This window comes from Oryctolagus cuniculus, chromosome 7 (assembly GCF_051225735.1).
Source record: "Oryctolagus cuniculus isolate XC-2025 breed Fujian yellow rabbit chromosome 7, ASM5122573v1, whole genome shotgun sequence".
Classification (NCBI taxonomy): domain Eukaryota; kingdom Metazoa; phylum Chordata; class Mammalia; order Lagomorpha; family Leporidae; genus Oryctolagus; species Oryctolagus cuniculus.
Window position 1 is genome coordinate 73,581,624 of NC_142873.1, and position 17,734 is coordinate 73,599,357.

Below are 17,734 nucleotides of genomic sequence, written 5' to 3' on the forward strand. Positions count from 1 at the left end.
TGGAGTAGAAAGCAACAGCTTTGTGTTTTTCATTGTTGGGCAAAATAAATACTGTGTAGTTATTTTAAAGATGGCTGAAAGGTTGATATGTTACACTTTCAGGATATAGCATTAGATGTTTCTATTCTTTTCAATTAAGAGTGTTGTACTCTGACTCTTCACTTAAACATATTGTAATTTTTGTTTCAAAAGTATTAATTTTCAGTAATGAATATAAAACAATAATATACTGTGATTTACATATACTTCTGTAAATATATGCGCAAGATATTTTCAAAGTGCTTTAAAAAGGCCTTTGTCTTATACATTTGTCAATAAAATTAAAAGTTAATCAGAACGAGGGGAAGCGCCTCAAATAGCAATGTATGCATTTATAGGTCTTGTTACATTTTATTTGACAGTAGTTGGATAATGAACTGTTCACATATAACACTAAACAAAACTGTGTGATAGCAAAAACACAGCATAGATGTACACAACTCTGTGAAAACTCAATATCCAAATTATAGTGCTAAAAATAGACAATTTAGTGATGGTTACTTTTAAAATTTTTTTTAAGTTTTAAGGATTTTATTCAGTGAGGGAAATTAGTAGGAGAGTGACAGTGACGGCTTTATTGAGGGAAGAAAGAGAAGTCTAGAAGTTAAGTTGGATCCATACCAAGCAGAGAGCAGGCCAGGAGCAAGCCACGTGTAGCAAGCAAGCAGGCAGGAAAGCAGAGGGGGTTGCCGAAGTCCATGTGCCCTGAAGGCACAGGCAACAAGGGCAATAAAAAGTAGGGCCCACTGTGTTCCAGGCCTTTCATCTACTTCCAAAGAGGAGTGGTTACATAACCTGATAGGCAGGTGGGTATACAGGTAGGGTAAGGTAGGGCCATGAGATCACACAGAGGGCTTGGTGGAGGGCATGGACTCCACCTTAAATCTAATCAATTTTAAGGCATGGTTACTTTTAATGGAAAGTTCTTTAAATGCCTTCCATTTTGAATTTAAGCTATTACAGAATTCTCACTAAATAAGGAGATGATTATTTACTGAATCTTTGAACTAATATATTTGGTATTACCACCAATTATAGATGAATCCAAAATTACTCTAAGTCATTTCTAGATTTATGTTGTAAATAATTTTAAAAGTGTATTCAATTTTTACTGGATAAGATATATTGTATAATTTATGCCATATCCATTACTCATATTTGAAAGCTCATCAAGACATTGATAATAGACAATGTATTGAGTGCAAAAAGAGTGGATTTCAGCTACAGTCATGTAGCTTCCTAATTTTGTAGTCAAATAGCTGTGGCAAATTCAATTAATTTACATAGCCTCAGTCAGTATCTATTCATCAGAAAAAGTATGCTACTGTGAATTGTGTAGGAAATAACATATAAGCTTACTTATGCATAGAATATCTCTGGAAAGAGATAAGAATCTGATATCACAGATTGCCTTTGGGAAGACAGGGATAGAATTCATCACCATTTTGTACCTTTGGATTTTAAACCCTGTGAATGTATTACATTATAGAGAAAAATTAGAACGCCAATTGAAGAGCAAGTTGATAGTATGGTCATATCCATATCTTAGGTAATTGTAAGATGCAAAGGAGACAAAATACTCAAATTTGCTGTGTGAATAAGAAATTGAAGGCTGGCACTGCAGCTCAATAGTCTAATCCTCGGCCTGTGTTGCCGGCACTCCGGGTTCTAGTCCTGGTTGGGGTGCTGGATTCTGTCCCGGTTGCTCCTCTTCCAGTCCAGCTCTCTGCTGTGGCCCAGGAGGGCAATGGAGGATGGCCCAAGTGCTTGGGCCCTGCACCCCATGGGAGACCAGGAGAAGCACCTGGCTCCTGCCTTCGGATCGACGTGGTGCGCTGGCCACAGTGCACCAGCCACAGCGGCCACTGGAGGGTGAACCAATGGCAAAAGGAAGACCTTTCTCTCTGTCTCTCTCTCTCTCTTACTGTCCACTCTACCTGTTTAAAAAAAAAAAGAAATTGAATATACAAGTGTGAGGACAGACAGAATTTTTGTTGCACATTGGAGGTTTACATCCAGGATGAGTTCTCTTACAGGCTTTTATAACCAACCAACTTTGGCCAAAAGAGCGTTCATTTTTAAGAAGTGGTCTACATTTATTACCATCATTTTCTCATCATCCAAATTTTCCTTATAATGTGCCTTCTGGTTGTCCCTCTCAGTTAACATTATACATTTCAAAGTCAAGAATAACTTTGGCAGTGAAATGAACTTTTCTTAATTTATGCTGTTTGAATCCTGTGGAGCCTGTGATGTATAAATTCTCCTATATTTGTATTTATTTTGGGCTTTCATGATCTTATGGTTTCATCTATTCGTCTGCTTTTTCTGTCTAAAAGATTTGTTTCATTTATTCAATGAATAACTATTCAGTATACGCTTTTTAAGAAGATTTATTTATTTATTTGAGAGGCATAGTTAGAGTGAAGAGACAAAGAGAGAGAGAGAGAGAGAGAGAGAGAGAGAGAGAGAGAGAGGTCTTCCATCCTCTGGCTCACTCCCAAATATCTGCAATGGCTGGAGCTGGACTGATCTGAATCCAGGAGCAAGGAGCTTCCTCCAGGCCATAGCAGAGAGCTGGATCAGAAGTGGAGCAGCTGGGACTTGAACTGGCAGCTATATGGGATGCTGGAGCCACAGGTAGATGCTTAACCTACTCTGCCACAGCACTGGCCTCAGTATACACTTTTTAAAATATATTTACTTACTTGAAAGGCAGAGTTAGAGAAGGAGAGAGAAAGAGAAAGAGAGACAGAGAGAAACTTTCATTCCCACATGGCTGCAGTGGCCCAAGGACTTGGGCTATCTTCTACTGCTCTCCCAGGCCATAGCAGAGAGCTGGATCAGAAGAGGAGCAGCTGGAATTAGAACCGGCTCCCATATGGGATGCCAGCACTGCAGGTGGAGGATTAACCTACAGTGCCATGGTGCCGGCCCCAGTGCTATATTCTTAATAGTTTAATAAGCATAGCTATCCATCCAAATAACATAACCAGTTATGTCCTCAACCAAGTTCAATTTAGCATCTCTTAATTATCTTGTTCAGCTAAGTTTCCTGTTGAATAATTTATTTCATATCTAATAGCCAGTTCATTCTCTTGAGTTCTAAGATGAATTTTTCAAGTCAAATATCATGCCACTAGAATGTGATGAGATTCTTATCTATTCTTTATATTTTATATTTATTTTTTCTTTTGTTTCAATGGCTGGTATCTCTAGTACATTAAGGATAACACATTGAATCTTTTTTGTATTTTTGAGGTAGCATTTTTAATCATATCAGATAAATATTATCACTTCCTAGTCTTAGCTTACCAAATTTTATAAACTTTTTAAGACAATGAAGGATGTTAACTTTTTCAAATACTGTTTTAAAAACATGTTCAGTGTTTCTGTTGAATTACATTAATATTTGCATTTCTGGATCAATTTTTATATCTCTTTTTATTTATATACATATAGAACTAGATTTGTTAGCATTTTCTTAAAATTTTATTATGCATAGACATTTATATTAGGAGTATTAAAGCTAGAACAATAGCGAGAAATAGTCAAGTGAGTTGCTGCCCTTGCAGAGTTTCAAATCAAAGCTGATTTTTGTTTTTTGGTTCCTTTTGCTTGTTGTCTTTGTGAGTTTTGGGGATACAATTATGTTAGCTTTATAAAAATAAACTTCTAAGCATTTAGTTATTTTGTCATTGGTATAAATATTTTTGAGTCTTATATTTTTCATTAAATTTGTAATTTTATTCTGATTTCAAGGCCTTTTTAACAGACAGAACATTGATCATTCTTTTTCACAATTTGTTATTCGTCTTCTTTTATTCCCTTGTTAATTTTGCTAATGTAAATTATCCTAGGAAGCAGCTTTTTTCTATTTGAGGCATTTTTAGTTTATTAACATAATCAAGCATTATTCTGATATATAATAAAATATCTTTTTTTGCTTTCTCAACTGTTGTATTTGTTTTTCTTATATTATTAATTAATGTATTTGAGAAGTAGAGAAAGATAGAAAGAGCTCTTATCTGCTCGTTCACTCTCCAGATGCCCACGGACTAAAAGCCAGGATCCCGGAACTCAATTCAGATCTCCCACATGGGTGGCAGGAAGCCCACCACGTGAGCTGTGTCCCATAGTCTTCATTGGCAGGAAACCAGGGTCAGCTGCTAGATCCAGGAACTTTACTCTGTCATTGTGACATGGGTCTCAGGAGTCGCATTCAGCATCTTGCTGCCATGCCAAATGCCTTCCTTCTCTTGTATTTTCTTAATGTTTTCTCTTGATAAGAATAGGTCATGCTTCCATTAGTTAATGCACTTTAAAAGACAGATCTGAAAGTTTTATGTTTCATAACCATTCCTTACTGGCTAATCTTTATTCCTCCTCCTATAATTGAATCATTGTTTCTTTTTCCTTCTTTACTTGGGTTCTTACTTAATGTTCATTTTTGCAAGTTGGATAATGAAAATATTTAAGATTATTAATTTCATCAAAGTATGCCTTTATTAGCATCTATATATTTTCATTGTTTTAGTATTATTTTTATTGAATAATTATAGTTTTACCCTTTCCTTTTAGACAGCAATTTTGTAGGACTTTTTATTTGCGTCTTTATTGTTGGGACAGATTTCAAATTTTTCCTTTTTTCTTGTTAAAAAATTATTGATTTGAAAGACAGAGTGACAGAGAGAGAGGTAGATACATGGCTGGGAAGTGGAGACTGAGGGGGAGATGTTTGATGTGCTGGTTCACTCCTTAAATGGCCACAGTGGTTGCCCTGGGTCAGACCAAGGCTAGGAGCCTGGAATTCCATCTGCATCTACCACATGGGTGACAGGGGCCCAGGCACTTGAGCATCTTCTGCTGTTTTCCCAGGTACATTAGTAGGGAGCTGGAATGGAAACAGAGCAGCTAGAACTTAAACGTGCACTCATATGGGATGGCTTACCCTGCTTCACCACGATGCTGGCCCTTGCATTTTTCTTTTTCACTAATTGGTAGGATATACTATTTTAAGTTAACTCAGTATGTTCTCAATTGTTTTCATTTGAAATGATCATTTCTAGTGCAATAAAATTATTCTTTATGAGAGACAGGCTTAATTATTATATTTTTATAAAAACCTTTAATTTTGTGGTAAAAATTCCAGTACAGAGCCCTGCAATTTTTTTCATGTAATGTGGACTTCAAAAGAACCTCCCATTATAATTGTGTCAGACAAGTTACTAATCATTTAAATGAAATCTGCTTTCTTGATTTGCAATTCAGAATTTAGGTGGACATGAATTTTTTTATTTTTTTATATGTCTTAATTTTTCAAGTTTTCAAGTGTGAAGTCTGCGTAAAGATCTTTCATTTTTCTATTACATGCTTAAAATATGTAAATTTGCCATTCCCAAAATATTTTGATAGAATTCAACTTTGCCTAAGATTAATTTTTGATTACTATGCATTCCTGCTTTGTGATTTGAGACAAAATATCTTAGTAAGTTCCCTAGTAATATCTCTATACAAGTTTGTTTTATACAATGCTAATTTGAATCAAGAATTTCCACTGTTATGGGAAAATATTGGAAAACAAATATAAGATTATACATCTCTGCTAGAAGGGGAAAAATGTGCATTAGCTAGAAACCTAATTTTTGTCTATAGCTAAATATTGTATTAAAAATCTTTTATTTTCTATCTTAGAGCTTATCAAAAATGTGGAGCATGTTCATTTTTTCTATGTCTATCTAACATCATATTAACAAATGCTAACATTTCATAAATTATCAGCTACAGTAATGTTTTTGTTGTCTGTTACTATCATATTAATTTTAGTATTTTTTTGAACAAATCTCAGTTCGGTTTCCCAAAGCATCATATAAAGAAAGTTTAGGCCGGCGCCGCGGCTCACTAGGCTAATCCTCCGCCTAGCGGTGCCGGCACACCGGGTTCTAGTCCCGGTTGGGGCGCCGGATTCTGTCCCGGTTGCCCCTCTTCCAGGCCAGCTCTCTGCTGTGGCCAGGGAGTGCAGTGGAGGATGGCCCAGGTGCTTGGGCCCTGCACCCCATGGGAGACCAGGAAAAGCACCTGGCTCCTGGCTCCTGCCATCGGATCAGCGCGGTGCGCCGGCCGCAGCGCGCCGGCCGCGGCGGCCATTGGAGAGTGAACCAAAGGCAAAAGGAAGACCTTTCTCTCTGTCTCTCTCTCTCTCTCACTGTCCACTCTGCCTGTCAAAAAATTAAAAAAAAAAAAAAGAAAGTTTAAATATTTTTTGTCAAAAATCTTTCTCCTAGTGCATGGTTCTTTCTGAGAGTAGGTTTTTATTTCAAGTCAAGTGTTTGGAGTTGAGGCTTTAGAGAAGGAAGCCTCTTGGTGCCTGTCACTCCTTTGAATCCTGTTGTTATTGCTCTGGTCCCCTTTCCATCATGGAGCTGCTGCCTGGTGATGATTAGCATCTGTCTTTTTCAGTGTCTATCCTCAGGAAAGTCAGAAGCTTACTGATATCTTAGCAAACTAACACCAAGGTTCAAGATACAAGATTTGTATATACCAAAGAAAAATACCAATGCTTCCCTTTCCTAATTACACACCATTGCCTACAGACTACAGAAATATAAAGTCTCTGTGCATCCTTCCTGGATGTCATTAACTCAAGGCTTGTTCACTTTATATGGTGGAAGAACTGTTATATCGTCAGTCCCTTTTGATAATCACATGAGGCATTACTAACTAAACTATTGCATGTGTGTGCACACATATACATAAACACACTCTCACCCCATCTCAGTAAGGACAGGAGATCTTTCCTGAATCACTGTTGAGGCAATAGATACCTTATCCCTAATATTAAAATTATTCTGAGGAACACCTCCACCTATTGTCAGGGCTTTCTACTTTTCAGCTTTGGAAATTGCATTTTTTGCAATTTGCTAATATTTCTTTTTAATGTTTTAAATTTACATTTAATAATTGTACACATGTGTGGTGTGTAATGTGGTGTCTTGATCCATGTATACAGTGTAATTACCAGGTTTGTATAATTACAGAAAACAAAAAATCCTTCTTGGAGCTATTTTGAAATACATAATCCATTATTGGTAGGTGTGATCACCCTACTGTATGGCAGATCACCAGGATTTGTTTTTTCAAGCTGACTTTGTATACTTTGTCTTAAAATATTTGTACCTGTCATTTTCTTTCATATATAACCTTAATTAATATTGGTATTAAGATTATTTAGATCATAAAATAAATATGAAATTTTCCATCTTTCTAAGAAATGATCCATCCTTTAAAGTCTGAATTAATGAAAATTGTAAAGCCTTGTTATTAGATAATTTTAATGGCATTTAATTCCACTAATTCTGTAGTGACCCTATTAGATACTCACTATTAAACATTTTTAATAGTACATATTTCATTTATGTTCCAGTTTATTCCATGGTATTTGATGTGTTCCAGAGTTCTAAATACTAGGTATTAATCACAACATAGGTATTCTTTATAAACATTCAAATAGTTACCCTATCTACAAATATGAAAACACGATTAGTATTTAGTAAGGTAAAAGTTGGCCCCTTCTGATCTGTCACAGTCATCTTTCCCTTACTTGTGTTCCTTTCCTTGCCTTGCACTTTATATTCTGAAAACACTACATTTTAAGTAGAGGTCCTCATACAATGTGCTGGTTTTTTGCCCGTGAGAATGGTGACAGCTCAGCCCTTCATGCATAGTTGTTATGCAGGTGGACTCCGAAATTAGAGTACACATATGCTTTCAATAAAGATTACCTAAGCTCTTTTGTCCTTTAGCATCATCATCTGTAAAATGAAGGCACTGCTAAGACTCCATAGTGCTGTTGTGACTATTGAATGGGTCAGTTTATGCAGAACACCTTTGCACTTAGTTAAGTGTTCTGTATGGGTCAGCTGCATTTATTATTGTTACTTGATAAGTTGTTATTCCTCTGTGATCCAGCTTATGAATTTTGCCTTCAGAATTCAAATTTTTTTCCAGTGTGCTTCCCATCTTTATAGCAGAAAATGCAGGATTGACTTACTTGTCTTGTACTTTTATAGGGGATATACTTGCACATACCTAATGACTGGACCTCTCAACTTTATTCAGATGACTAGTCCCTGATCATAGGGTTTATCTTCTACCCTCTGATTTGCATGTATCTTAACAAAGTTTTCACTTTGCTCCTGCTTTTGCTGCTCAATTTTCATGATGTTATCAATACAGTGGATCATTGTGGCATTGTATGGAAAGTCCAGGCCACTTTAAAATAAATACAGTGTTTCTGAAGTTGACCTATCCCAGAGGTAGAACTGTATGTGGATATTGTTATCTATGCTCTGTGACTGTGATCTGTTTCTGATGAATTGTTTTAATTGAAATGTAAAAACTATTCTTTTTTCTAAAGCAGTGGTCTCACACAGTGAATCCATGATCTTATTAATCTGCTGTAGCAATAATATCACATCTGTCATTTAAACTGAAATCAGGGATATTCTTGAGTTGATCATTCAGTGGTTTATGATCCATCCTCCATGAATCTGCTGGTCTTAACCAGAGTCACACTGCTGAATTAAAAGGAGATATGGCAAAGATCACTACTATGTTTTCCACCCCACACAAATACACAATATCACGTTGTGCTTTATTTACTCTCTTGGCCAGATTTCCACATGTTTTCAGGTGGTCTTCCCAACTATTTTACCTATTACAGCTCTTACTTCACAGACCAAAGACCTATTACAGCTCTTCCTTCACAGACCAAAGACCCAATATGGGGGTTATTTCAACTGACAAATGCAAAAAAAAATTTTATTTATGAACTAGAAGAATGATCACTGGCTAGATCTGTGGTCTCAGTGGGTCCACTGTGAGCCAGATTTCAATCAGGCTTTTTTTTTTTTGCATTTTCTTTTTTATTCCTCACTCTTGTGTCTTTAGGTACAGTGTCAGTGAAGAACCCATTCCAACCATATTTGAAATGTCTGATTATTTCTTTTTGCCCAGTGCACAGTTTCCTGGTAAATCACTGTAGTTCCTTTTGGGGACAAGAGGGATTATTATAGTATTTACTTGCCAGGATGATGCAGGGTTGCTTCTTTAGGAACCCGGTCACCTCTTCATTCCACAGATTCTGGTTCGGAAATCAACTCCTGTCTGGGAACTGAGAAAAGTATTGTGACTTTTAATAGAGGTGACTCTCCTCTGCCCCCTAACTTTGTTCGTCTTCTCTGGACAATGTCCCCTATCAAAATCCTATCTGTTCTTTTTAAAGGCCCTATTGAAATCCCACTTTCTTCTGTAGTCTCATCCTTAGGACTTTAGCTGGCATCAGTCTTAAGTTCCATATATATGTAGTGGTTATATACTTCTATATGTATTTCAATTGATCTTCCACTTCTTCAGTACACTGAAATAGGAATGGTACCTCATTTACCATTTTATTGTTTAAAGTGCCTCACAAGGCCATGAAATTTATTGACTTAATTTTAATTGATTTGGCTTTTCTGCTGTATTTAGCCATTAAATAAAACATTGATGTGTGTATGTGTGTGTATGTGTCTTTGTGTCTGTATCTTGAATATTCATAGGTGTGTATACTAAAAGTAAAAAATATTTCTACATATTATAAGTGGAATCTTATAGAAACATGGAGTTTTAGACTAATTTTCATTCTTTTTGATAAATATTAAGGTTTCAGTTAATCAAATGCAAGATATTTATTATTTAAAATACTATTTCTTGCAGGTAGTTTGTGGTAAAAGCCTTTCTGTAAATGAAATGACTCTTCAAACTTTGAAAGAAGATGGCTACAAAGCTGTTTTCATTGGAATAGGTAAATAGCGTACTTTTAATTTTTTATTTGTAATTAAAAAATTCTTGACAATATCTATAAAAATGTGCCTTCATTCTCAAAGTGGAAGATGTATCTTAGCAGGCAATAACAGACAGAAATGGTTAACCAAATAAATGCATTTTGATTTTGTAACTAGTTGTGTTGCTTCACTTTAAATGTGCTTAAGCTTTGGCGTGATAGTCTTTTAGCTTCCCATTCTCTCCAAACCGTTATCACCAGTGAACATCTCTAAGAAGCGGGATATTTTCAGGTCATGCCATGGAAGATCAGAATCGGTCTAGATACTATGACTTTCATTTTATGACAATTCATTTGAATTGTTAATAAAAGATACTCCTTGGTATATTTCTTTACTCTTCAATTTTCAAAATTCCCTAAAGGCTTTTCATATTTTGTTGACTTTTAAAGATAGTCAGCAATAGTTCTGAAAGGCGCATGAACAGTCTATTGCTGCTGAGGCTTATATTGTGTACTAAGCTTCCTATGTTGCCTGAATATCTCAGAGATTGAGGTTTCTGAAATTTTTTTTCAAATAACGTTTATTGAGAAACCAAAGAAAACCAACAGTTGATCTTTGCCTCATCAAATTTCCAATCATTCTATTTCATTATTAATTGTTCTATGGACAGTTACACCATTAAGCCATGTTAACCCATTTTAAGTGTAACTTGTCTTTTAGCTTGTGTATCTCTTCTATAATTCATATTTTGAATACAAATTCTTAAATGATAAATCTACATAGAGATGAGAGCATTTACTGTCCCTTTAATTGGTCGTACACTAGGTTACATTTATTTTTATCATCATTATTGCTTCTATGCCTGCTAAACTTTTCTTATCAGAATGCTATGTATTATCTTATTAGATAATTAATACCTAGCCTAAGAACATCTTGTCACTCCCTTTAGATGAAAACTAAATAAATTTGAACTGTCTCCAAGCTCCTACATATATTGAACCTCCTTCCTTTCACAAACTTGTCAATGCAGTTGTCATTACTGTTTCTGTTATTTAATTACAATAGTAATTGTTATATCAAGAATATAACAATAGTAATTTTTTATCAAGAGTAAGTGGGAGAAAAGGTGTGATATTTCCCCTATTTTCCTTTTTTAGAGGTGCTACAACTGACTTATCCCAATGTTTTTATTAATAAATTAATGTAATTAAATAGGACAAGTATCTATAAAATATATTTCTACTAATGTATTTAGTGTTTGATCAATAAAATCCTGTTGTCCTTAAGAAACACATATGAAAAACTTAGTCAGCCATTAGCTTGGAAATAGTAGTGATGTTATGTGCTTAAAAGAAGACTTTCCATTGTTGGAATAACTTATGCTAATACAGTTGCATATATCTCTATGAACTTTATGTATGAGGAAACACTCTATTAAAAAAAGAACAGATAAGCTGTATACTTAAGTATCTCCAAATTAACTCTGTAAGAAAGAAATTATTGGAATACTTAAATGATTTATCCCTCTGATTCCAGCCATCAGAGATACCTTCCATTTGAAAGAATCAGTAATGTTTAAGCTGTTTTCTTTTACTTCATTCCATTAAGTCTCTTTATGTAAGTTATTTTATAATGCTATATCAATTCACAATACAGTAGTCTTCATTTGACTCTGTAGAGATATGAGTCCAACATTTAAATGCAGATCCCTATCATATTTATATTGCTGTACATTTGGGTGTGGTGATATGAAGAATGTGTTTCTACTTCAGAATTTTGTGTGAAATATATACAAAAAAGTTTTTTCTTGTCAACAAAAGAAAAGCTTCAGTCTGTAGAAAAGAAGTATCTAGGAAATATTTGACAATTTTGATTGTTGATTTGGGAATTTATGACCTATTACCAAATGTTCCTTGAATAGCCTCACATCCTTCCATGTTTTTGTTCATTAACTTTTCTTCTATAATGTAAGTAATCTTCGCTTTTCACTCATTTTATCTATCCTTTCTTGCTGCGTTTGGAGGGATAAGTTGCAGAATAGGACTTGTTTTTTTATTAGGTATGGATTTGGACCTTTTACAAAAAATAGAACCTGAAACAGTGTATGCATCTAATTCTCTCTCATGTAGCAATAGGAGCAGTACAAACCATCTTCAATACCTGCCTTTCATTTTTGGTCTGTCGTGGTCACTATTTCTGCCTATAGGAGTGGGGTCAAGGGAAGGTTTCTCCTTTCTTCTTAAGTTTATGATACATAAGTAGCACAGATCATGTCTGCTTTTACCTCATTGGCTATGAGGAGACTGTCTCATTGACGTACCTTAGCAGAAAGAATGCTGGAGAAAATAGCCTTTGGTTGTGTGAACGTATTCTCAGTTAACTTCTAGAACTGCAGAAAAAGAAGGATGGAATTAACTTCTAGAATTCCAGAGGGTAACAGATGTAGTTGGAGGAGGCAAAGGCCTCTCCCACAGGTATGTATCACCTTTGATATTTGACATATGAGATCCATAAATTACTTAACTTAGTAGTAAAGAAAGCATGCTTAGGACTTACTGCTTACATGTTGGTTACATAGATAGCATAATAAAAACAGAAGTACGTTTTCTTTCTGTACTTGGGTGTGTTATATTACGATCTCCTTCATTTAAAACTTACTATCTTATTCTATCTTTTCTAAAATAAAAATATTTTTATTTAATATGACAGTGAGGATAGCTCAGTAAATTGTATTCACCTAAATGTGTTCTCATATTTTCTCATTTTTAATATTGTCGCTACATTGCTGGGAAAACATCTTTCACTTTGAGACTTTTCCCTAACTAATGCTAACAGAGAACATTAAGGAAATTATCTCATTGAGTGTACATCATTGGGTCTTAATGAGTTAAATCTCTAACCATGGGTGGTTTAGTTCCCTTTCAGTTATAAGATAAACCCAATGTCTTTTTCAAAATTGAGGTGAATTGTCTTTGTGATAATTGGAATTTTTAAAAAACTCTTAAACGTTGGTACTTTTGCTGAATAAAGTCACCTGAATGGTGTGTTGCTATGAGTGTTCAGAAGTAGAATTAAAGCCACTACCTAAGGCTTTTTCAAAGTATTATGTAACTCTGTTTGGTTGGTCTTGAAATTAATGTGAAGAGTTACAACCATTGCTGCTTTTTTATTTTATAAACGTGAGCAAAAAAACAGAAAATACCAAAGTATGTTACATATGGTTAAGGTATTTTGTGAAAAAATGTTTTTCAGTTGTGGGTGTTTTTGATTTGTGTGCTTGTATGCTCATACTGCATTATATGAACAGTGTACTTTTAAAATGTCTTATAAGAGTCATTATCCATGGCTATTTATATCATAAGGACCCCAAGGTACTAATCATGTTTCTCCCATAATATGTCCAACACATGTCAATTGCAGCTGCAATGGAAATTAAATATGTATTACATCACTAGCATTTCAGGCAATTTCCTAAGATTTAGAAACACAAAATCAGAGTTCAGTTTCAAACTTTTATAGTGAATAAAAAAAGTCATAAAATATTCAGAGAACAACCGTATTGCACAATTTGAGAAGTAGGATGCAGTAGGGTGGGCTGAGTGTGGGTAAATTATTTTACATTCCTTGGATGATTGTATGCTAGAGCCATATTTAACAACCACTGTTGTAGATGGCTGAAGAGCTGGCGCCTCAGCCTTTGCTTCAAAGGAACCCATTTCCTTTTCTTACACTGGTTATTTATCTTCTGGTACTTTCTTACTCTGATCCTTGCAGAACATGGTGGAGCTGAAAAAGTTAAACAAGCATGAGTAGGAAAGAACCTCCACTAAGACATCCTCAGTTAACTGATAAAACTTTATATATTCTTCTGATGTGTTTTTTCTTGTGAAACTTTTTTATCTTAAAAACAAGGAGAGATAAAGGGCTGAGGAATCTGTTTTCACGTCATAATAGACACTACGGAGCAGTGACTGCAGGAGGAGATTGCAGAGATGGGGAGTCCCTGCTTCCCTGTATCTCTCCAGGAGATCTCTCCTGAATTCGCTTCTTGCTGTGACTACTCCATCCCTTTGTGATGCTGGACTACTGCTGTTGCCTCCTGTCCGGTCTCTTTGGCCACCATTAACCACACAACAGAAACCGTAATGTTGCCAAAATCAAATCTCATCTCATCACTCTCTCATTTAAACCCTTTGATAGCCCCTATTTCCTTCTGGATAAAGAAAATAAATATGGCTTTCAAGGCTCTTCAAAATTTCTCACAGCTTACCTCTCCATTTACTTTACTGATGTGTGTTTCAGCAATTCTGAGCTGTTTTCAATTTTACCTCATTTCTCTCTCTCCCTCCCTCCCTCCCCCTCCCCCCCCCTTTTGGTCATAGCCCTAGAAATATCAGTGTTTTTATATTCAGATTCTTAGCTCAGAGTCCTGCTTCTCTGATGCAGTTCTCTTTACGGGCCCATATACTAGGTTCCTGTTTCTTGTCTGATGTCCAGAACAGAATTTGTACAGTATTAATGGAATTTACTTCTTGCTTTTGCAATTCGTATGTTTGTTTTCATCAGAAGTTCCATCAGAATTTAAGCTCTTCGAGGCTGAAAATTCTGTCTGCTTTCTTCATTAGTAGATCCTAGCAAAGTGCAATCACATAGTAGGTACTTTTTAATTTTATTTTTAAATTATTTTAATACAACTGTTTCGACCATTTTCCAAAATAAATATATAGAATATTTTAAATTGTTGGTAATTTGGGATATTATAACAGACCAAATCCAGGGAGAAATATATTTTTCATTATTATAATGTTGGTGCTACTTTATTATTGTAATAAACAAGCAGGTATAGTGATGTTAATCGTGGTGATGGTGGTGATAGTAGTAATAGGTAAAATTATTTCATCTTCAGTAGTGTAATATATCACATTAACTTTTATTTTAATCTTTAATTAGTTTTTAACAGATTCAATGTGGTTTGTAGATACAATTCTAAAGTGATCCTTCAAGTGGGTATCATAAACACTTTTATAGATTTGAAATTAATTAAAGAAAACAGTAAATTAAATTAATTAAAGAAAACAGTAAATGCAAACCAAAACATGGAAAATGAGCTTTTTAGAGAAAGTAGGAAAAAGTTGACCATGCAAATACCCATACTTCCACTTATAAATCTCTTATACACACAGGGATAGAAAACCAACTTGGGGCTGATGACACCTACCTGTATAACACCATCCCATTTAAAATTCTTTTTTTCTTTTTTTTTAACTTTTATTTAATGAATATAAATTTCCAAAGTACAGCTTATGGATTACAATGGCTTCCCCCCCCATAAGAGTCTAAGAGTTTTCTACCACAACTCAGTACCCTTCCACATCTCAGAACTTGATGCAGAAATCATTACTTACATGCCTCTAGTACAGAATTTGTGTCCCTGTATTATATTTAGGAAAAACACTGTCTACTTTGTTATCAATCAAAAATAAAAAAATATGTTTTTAATGTTCTTATGGTTAAAATATGCAAAATACTTGGCACTTAGTAGGTCATCAATAAATGATATATCCCTCTCTGACTACACTGTCATCATTTCTTTTCTTTTTTTTGCTTTCAAACTTTTCTTTAATGAATATAAATTTCCAAAGTACAACTTATGGATTACAATGGCTTCCCCCCCTTAACGTCCCTCCCACCCGCAACCCTCCCCTTTCCCACTCCCTCTCCCCTTCCATTCACATCAAGATTCATTTTCAGTTCTCTTTATATACAGAAGATGAGTTTAGCATACATTAAGTAAAGATTTCAACCGTTTGCTCCCACACAGAAACATAAAGTGAAAAATACTGTTTGAGTACTAGTTATAGCATTAAATCTCAATGTACAGCACACTAAGGACAGAGATCCTACATGAGGAGTAAGTGCACAGTGACTCCTGTTGTTGACTTAACAAATTGACACTCTTGTTTATGGCATCAGTAATCACCCTAGGCTCTTGTCATGAGCTGCCAAGGCTATGGAAACCCCCTGAGTTCACTGACTCTGATCATTTTTAGACAAGGCCATGGTCAAAGTGGAAGTTCTCTCCTCCCTTCAGAGAAAGGTACCTCCTTCTTTGATGACCCATTCTTTCCACTGGGATCTCACTCGTGGAGATCTTTCATTTAGGTTTTTTTTTTTTTTTTTTTCCCCCAGAGTGTCTTGGCTTTCTATGCCTGAAATACTCTCATGGGCTTTTCAGCCAGATCCGCATGCCTTAAGGGCTGATTCTGAGGCCAGAGTGCTCTTTAGGACATCTGCCATTCTATGGGTCTGCTGTGTATCTCACTTCCCATGTTGGATCATTCTCTCCCTTTTTTCTTCTATCAGCTAGTATTTGCAGACACTATTCTTGTTTATGTGATCCCTTTGGTTCTTAGTCCTATCATTGTGATCAATTGTGAACAGAAATTGATCACTGGGACTAGTGAGATGGCATTGGTACATGCCACCTTGATAGGATTGAATTGGAATCCCCTGGTATGTTTCTAACTCTACTGTTTGAGGTAAGTCAGCTTGAGTATGTCCCGAATTGCACATCTCTTCCCTCTCTTATTCCCACTCTTATATTTAACAGCGATCATTTTTCAGTTAAATTTCAGCACTTAAGAATAATTGTGTATTGATTACAGTATTCAACCAAAAGTATTAAGTAGAACAAACAAAAAAAAAATACTAAGAGGGATAACATATCAAGTTGCTCATCAACAGTCAGGGTGAGGGCTGATCAAGTCACCGTTTCTCATAGTGTTCATTTCACTTTAACAGGTTTCCTTTTTGGTGCTCAGTGAGTTGTCACCTATCAAGGAGAACAAGTGGTATTTGTCCCTTTGGGATTGGCTTATTACACTCAGCATAATGTTTTCCAAATTCCTAACAGGGATCACTTTTCAGTTAAAATTTAAAATTCTTGGCCGGCGCCGCGGCTCACTAGGCTAATCTTCCGCCTAGCGGCGCCGGCACACCGGGTTCTAGTCCCGGTCGGGGCGCCGGATTCTGTCCCGGTTGCCCCTCTTCCAGGCCAGCCCTCTGCTGTGGCCCGGGAGTGCAGTGGAGGATGGCCCAGGTGCTTGGGCCCTGCACCCCATGGGAGACCAGGAAAAGCACCTGGCTCCTGGCTCCTGCCATCGGATCGGTGCGGTGCGCCGGCCGCAGCGCGCCGGCCGCGGCGGCCATTGGAGGGTGAACCAACGGCAAAAAGGAAGACCTTTCTCTCTGTCTCTCTCTCTCACTGTCCACTCTGCCTGTCAAAAAATAAAAAAAAAAAAAAAAAAAAAAAAAATTTAAAATTCTTGAACAAAGTGACCTTGTACTCTGTAAGAATTGGACTTTAGATTTCGTCTCAGTTTCTATGTTGTTACCAAGAGCTGATTTTTTTTTCAGTTATCGTCAGAGAAGATTATTTTCTAAATGTGAAGTTTCCCAAACATTATAACAGCAAATACTACAATTAAGAAAATCAATTGAGATTGTGAAATTAAACTTGCTACAATGTGGCCTTTAGTTAAATCTCTTGTGCTTTTTATTTCTTTTCTTCTTCTTCTTTTTTTTATTTGACAGGTAGAGTTATAGACAGTTAGAGAGAGAGAGATAGAAGGAAAGGTCTTCCTTCCGTTTGTTCACTCCCCAAATGGCCACTGCAGCCGGTGCTGTGCCGATCCTAAACCAGGAGCGAGGTGCTTCCTCCTGGTCTCCCATGCAGGTGCAGGGCCCAAGCACTTGGGCCATCTTCCACTGCCCTCCCGGGCCACAGCAGAGAGCTGGACTGGAAGAGGAGCAACCAGGACAAGGATCCGGCGCCCATATGTGATGCAGGCACCTCAGGCGGAGGATTAACC

At 36.1% G+C, this 17,734-nt stretch overlaps 1 protein-coding gene across 4 annotated transcripts in view; it reads left to right on the plus strand.

Annotated features, from left to right (window-relative positions):
- DPYD (dihydropyrimidine dehydrogenase) overlaps positions 1 to 17,734 on the plus strand; it is a 962,066-nt gene that overhangs the window by 285,970 nt on the left and 658,362 nt on the right. For all 4 annotated transcript variants that reach the window (XM_008264835.4, XM_089337036.1, XM_089337037.1 and 1 more), the window contains exon 8: positions 9,796 to 9,883. In XM_008264835.4, coding sequence (XP_008263057.2) covers positions 9,796 to 9,883 — 88 coding nt within the window. The remainder of the gene's footprint in view (positions 1 to 9,795; positions 9,884 to 17,734) is intronic.